The sequence below is a fragment of the Pteropus vampyrus genome, unplaced genomic scaffold (assembly GCF_000151845.1).
Source record: "Pteropus vampyrus isolate Shadow unplaced genomic scaffold, Pvam_2.0 Scaffold280, whole genome shotgun sequence".
NCBI lineage: Eukaryota > Metazoa > Chordata > Mammalia > Chiroptera > Pteropodidae > Pteropus > Pteropus vampyrus.
In genome coordinates, this window is record NW_011889061.1 from 941,584 (window position 1) to 947,139 (window position 5,556).

At 50.9% G+C, this 5,556-nt stretch overlaps 1 protein-coding gene across 1 annotated transcript in view; it reads right to left on the reverse strand.

The window, feature by feature from the left end:
• Window positions 1-5,556, reverse strand: part of CA2 (carbonic anhydrase 2) — a 31,096-nt gene that overhangs the window by 8,031 nt on the left and 17,509 nt on the right. The window contains exon 2 of the mRNA XM_011375932.2: window positions 4,485-4,682. Coding sequence (XP_011374234.2) covers window positions 4,485-4,682 — 198 coding nt within the window. The remainder of the gene's footprint in view (window positions 1-4,484; window positions 4,683-5,556) is intronic.

The following is a 5,556-nucleotide window of genomic DNA, read 5'->3' on the forward strand; positions in this document are numbered from 1 at the left end:
GGTCTTCTCCATGAATAGCTGGAAAATTACTAAATCACGCATTACCGCTTCGCTTTTTTGGCAGCAGCCAAGATTCCCAGGGCTACACGCTAAAATGAAGGAAATGAACGTTGGTGCAGACAAATCTGAGAAAAAAGACACCCACATTTCCTCTCCTCTTAAAGGAGTGAAATGTTTAGCTGTCACGTTGAGTACAGTAAACACCATTAAAATCCAAGCGAACATGCGTTTTTAGTTTCTGGCATATGACAATTACACGAGAGGGGAAAAAAACCAGCCTCTGGCGTGAACATCATTAAATCCAGCGTCGGCCAGTGGAGCCGGCGCTGAGGCCTCCCTCGCCGGTCCTGCTGGGTACGTGTGACAAGCCCTGTCTGTCGCTTGCTGTTCTGTTTCCTTTCAACCTAAGGTGGTTTGTGGGAAGGATGTTTAAAGCTTCAAAAGCAAGTCCCTGGAAACCAAGGACTGGGCTAGTGTATCACACAGAGTCTGCCTGAACTGAGCCCAGTCCCTTGTTCTTGAATTGATCAAAAAAAGATAAAAAAATTCTAATCTCTAAAAAAAACACAAAAAACAAAGCAGAAATAATGTGAAGGGTGGATATGGGTTGACTCAATGTTCCGGGCAATAATTTTTCAATGATATTTGCCTCTAACTCTGTAATAAAGCAAAAGCGTTTTAAACTCATTAATAAAAGTTAATAAGTTAGCAGGAGTTAGTAAACTTGACTGCCATTCTTTTCTCTCAGAGAAAGCTCATAATAAAAGATCTCAAGCAGGGAGAGTTATTTTTTAATAATAATAATTAAAAAAAACCTAACAGGATTAACAATTTTTCATTAATTTAAGGAGGTTTATTTTTAAAGGAATTTGGAAGGTTGATGAGAGCTTTAACCCAAGCTGCTAGTTACAGCCTATTAACTCCGCATTTAAAAAGAATTCTCTCAAGCTGAAACATAGCAATGAATTCTGCCAGCTCAGTTCCTGATCCCCAAGTGTGTTTAAGTTCTGGTAGAAGATAACATTTAGAACATATTTGAAAATCTGAGTCTATGAGAAGTTCCAGAAGGCTGAAATCTCACTAAGGTGGGGGGGGGGAGTGAGTAGGGGGAGAAAATGAACCGAAGGATTTAAAGTAGAAAATAAGTGGCAAAGGACATCTAAAAATGTTAACAAAACACAACTAACAGAAAGTAATGTTAGACTGTTGATTTAAAAAAAATGGAATGACCAAAATGAGACATTATTTTTAGACTTAAGTGTGCAGAAAAGCACATCGGTTTTTTGAAACATGGCATGTACACACATGTGCACACACGTATGCACGCGTACAAATGTTAGCTGTGGCTATCGTTCAAAGAGACATCCAACCCCCACTCCTAGGTGACCGTCATCTGGTCTCACTGCAGCGAACGGGGAAGGGGGCGACCAGCAAGCTCCTTGACCTCAGGCATTCTGTCTCTTCATGTTTGTTTTAAGAGGGTTTGACTGGAGGTATCTCTACCGTTTCCTCCAAGCTGAGAGTCTAGGGTCTTTAAAAAAAGGTCTAAAGAGTGTTTCTCTGAACGGTAGAATTGTTTTTTTTTTTTTTTTAATTCTGCAAATGTGTTTTCCCTTAATATCTGTATTTAATATAGTCTGCATTCTAGGGGGAAAAAAAAGCCTCCTTGTTTAACCAACACTACCAAAAATGTTGAGAGAGTGGACACAATTCTGAAGGAGGCTTTTATGGGTAAGGACGGCAGTTCCCTCCACCGTCCGCTCCTCCCTTCTTACTCTGCCTCCTGTTTACCCACCCCCTTGCCCGCCCAGAGCAGGCGCTGTGCAATCTCAAGTCCCCATGTCCTACCTCCTCTGCCCGGAGGCCCCTCAGAGCCGCCGGAGCCCTCGCGTCTCGGCCTAGGCCTTACCTCCCCGGGCCTGACTTACTCAGGCCGCTCCCAAAGTCTCCTTGCGTCTCCATCGTTCCTGACACTTCCTCGTGGCACTTAGCAAAGTGACTTCCAGTCTTTGTACTCAGGCACGCCCGTTGTGGGCTCCGGGTCCGGCGGGGGGACCCGGCCTCCTGCCCCGGGTGCCTAGGTCATCACGCAAAGCATCGTGTGAGTAAGGACTTTTTTTTTTTTTTTTTAATCTAAGAACTAAGTGAACAATACATCTGTCTCTAAAACCATGGGTTTGAGCCCCCAACTAGACCACCTGGTTTTCATGTTTCGCAACCTAAACGTGGCCACCTTTCATAATATGCCACGAGAAGTAGTTAGAAAATGTGCCTGACTCTCCCATTAGTCACGGCTCGTGCAGAAATCCGTCGGAACTTGACAGATTCATGGTCGGATGTGTAACTATAGAATAACGCCATGCAAAATCAGTACATGCTTTCCTGTGACAAATGGGACGTGCAGGGGCACAGAAAAATAAAATTTTTAAAAAGCCATCAAGTGATGAGAGGTAATCTTACAGTTCATTCAAAACTTTCTTTAGAAATCTTATCAGAGGCATGAGAGCTATAGCCAGTGAAAACTGTCAGATGGTGTGTAGACATGACAACAGCCACGGTCCCCTCCTGAGGCACGTTGCGTGCCGGGCCCTGGGCCAGGCGCTTTGTGTCCACTGTCCCAGTTAATCTGTCCTCTGTGGCGCCGTGCTACTGTCACTCCAATTTTACAGTTAAGAAAACGAAAATGTAGAGAGGTCAGGTTATTGTCATTCCCTGGGCCACCGGGCTACTTGGTGGCAGAGCTGGAACTTGACCCCAGGTCTGTGTGACCCTGGTCTATGCTCGCAGTTGCCAGATGAAATGCTTCAAGTCTGCTTCCCGGTGACATGTAGTCCTGGAACAATCTATGTTATGATCAAATTTATAAGGCGCGCAGAGAGTCACCTCGTCTGATTCCATTCGTTAGACACTTGTTTCGTCATTGTTCTCGAACAGACTCGAAGCGCTCGGTTGGCATATCATTTTATATTGGATTCTGTGCAGCATCCAATGAGGCGTGTAACTTGTCCACCCACTGAAAACAATGATTTTACTAGCAACACTGAAACATACATTCGATCTGCCTCTTAAAAAAAAAAGTTGACAGCTACAGACTAAAGTAGCTCGCTTCTTTCTGTTTTTAGATAACTAAACATAAAATTATATAGTGTCCTTTCTACACGGGCAATACTGCCCAGACCTTTGGCCTTGTGCTATGATAATCTAAACACATCACCTTGTTTACGTGAAGGAAAGGCATTATTTCCCTTACATTCAACTTAATCACTGGACCGTTGTTCCTTTGGAGGGGGAGGCGGGCTTGGGGCGCGACTTAGCAGAGCCCTCGAGGACCTGTCTCCTCCACGCAGTCTGATACTCGAAATCTGGTCAGTCCTGACACTGTTCCAGGATGCGCGTGCGCGTGCGCACTGGGCTGTTATCTCTGCATGATCCTCCACCAAACTGTCTTTCGGAATCGCCATTTCATAAAGCCAAGTGTCAAAGGTTTTTGGAAAGTGGGGGGGGAGGGGAAGAAGAATCTTTTTCGAGACTGCACTGAATCGCTGGATAGGTACCGAAAAGGAGGAGCCCGCCTGCCTGACGGTTAGAGCTGCACGTACCCGTCTGCGCCGGAAGCCGCCGCGGCCGAATCCCGACAGCCCCATGCAACGTTTTCCCTGCGGGGTCTCATTCTGCTCCAGGGCCCCGACCCCCACACCGCCCGCAAGCCTGATGAGTTTGCATCGCGTTCGTTCAGTGACCTTCAGAGGAAAGCGCTTGGGAAAATAGGTCACTGGCAATAAACTCAACCCCGGGCAAAGAAGGCCGCTCCGAGGTCTGAATGAGGGTATTCTAGTTCTAAATATGAAAAAAAAAAGCATGCGATGGCATGCTGCCAACAGCTCATTACGAGGAAATGATGGTAACTGGTTTTGTCTGTAACGGCCCAGTGATCTACCAACTCTAAAACGTCTTCATTTGTGGAATGAATTTCTGCGTAGACACCGAGATACACTGCCACCTCCGTCACCCTAGCCCAACGCCCAGAAAATACCCATAAGTACGATGTTTCCAAGAGTTTCAGCATTTTAAATTGTCAGGTGCTCATCACTCCTCACTGCTGCCTGACTCAGATAACTTTTTACTGCACAGGCATCAATTCTGGAAAACACATGTTTTCGAAAGACTCTTAAAATTTCCGATTTTGCAAATCCCATCGCTGCGGGCTTTCCTGCCAGGGGACCTTGCCTCCGGTGACTGCACAGGCTCGCCTCCCTTCCCCAGCGCCCGGCACAGACAGCAGGGCGTTGGGGGACACGCAGCCCCGTTCACCTCGGGGTGATCGGCCCGCTCCCGGGGGCCGGGCCCCTGTGCAAGTCCCCGCCCGGAGCAGCACTTCCTGGGCTGGGAAGGGGGCTCCGCACTGCCCCCCCCAAACCCCGCCCCGGTTCGGGTGGGAAACCGGCTACTGGGCGAAGGGCGCCGGTTATTTTTTAAACACTGACCTGCTTTGTCCTGGGAGTCATCAAACTCCACGTTGAAAGAGTGACCATTATTGAGGATCCTCCGGGAAGTCGCCTGCTCGTAGCTGACACGCAGAGGCTTCAGCGAGGAGTCGTAAACGGCCGCTTTGGTGTCGATATCCACAGGGGACTGGCGCTTGCCCTTGGCAATGGGGAAGCTCTGGTGCCAGTGCTCCGGGCCTGGGGTTGAGAAGGGACGCGTGAGCCCTGCTGCGGGGAGGGTGCACTCGCGCCCCGCGAAAGGGCACTGGCTCCGCTCGGCCCAGTTGGGGCGGCACCACGCAGCCGCATCACCTCCGGGGAAAACACGCCGTGCCTCGGTTTCCCCATTCGCGCTCCGGTGGGATAAGGGCATCTACCTCGTAGAGGCTGCTGTGGGGAACTGGATTCCATACGTGGCGAGCTCTCAGAACGAATGGCGAGCACCACGGCAGCATTAGCTATTTTCACGCTCCTTTTACAGAAATGCAGCCACCGAAATGGGGCTGACACTCAGGGGGCCGCGCGGCCGGGACGTGGGACGTGCGAGCTCACTGAGGACACCCCGGCAGGTCCGGCGTGCTCCCTGCTGTTCTGGCGCTGGACGTCGGGCAGCGACACCCGGCTGCCCCCGCCCCCTTCAATGGCCAGAATCTCCACTACCTGGCAAGCCCCCTCCCCACCAGAAGGCGCATCTTTCTCTTGCGTCCGCTGGCTCCGGAGAACCCAGAAGCGTGGCGGGCAGAGCCGGGCTCCTGGTCACCCCCTATCGTTGGAGTCGAGAGGCGAAGGGAAAACTCAGCGGTCAGCGCGGTGGGTTCCAACCCGCCCCCGAAGTGCCCCCGGGCGGCTGGCGCTGGGAGCCTCAGCCACAGGTGCAGCTGAGGGCGGGGCGCGTGGGGGAAGGGGGTCCCCAAATCCTCTGCCTTCGACACCGAACGTTTCGCGTTCCGGCCGTTCCTCGCGTCTCCTAGGTCCGGAGAGGACCGTGTCCTGCTCGGGACCCGGGGCTGTCCTCGCGTCTGGCGCGGAGGCTGCGCGCCCTCGGGCGCGGGGCGCGGGGCGCGGGGACTCC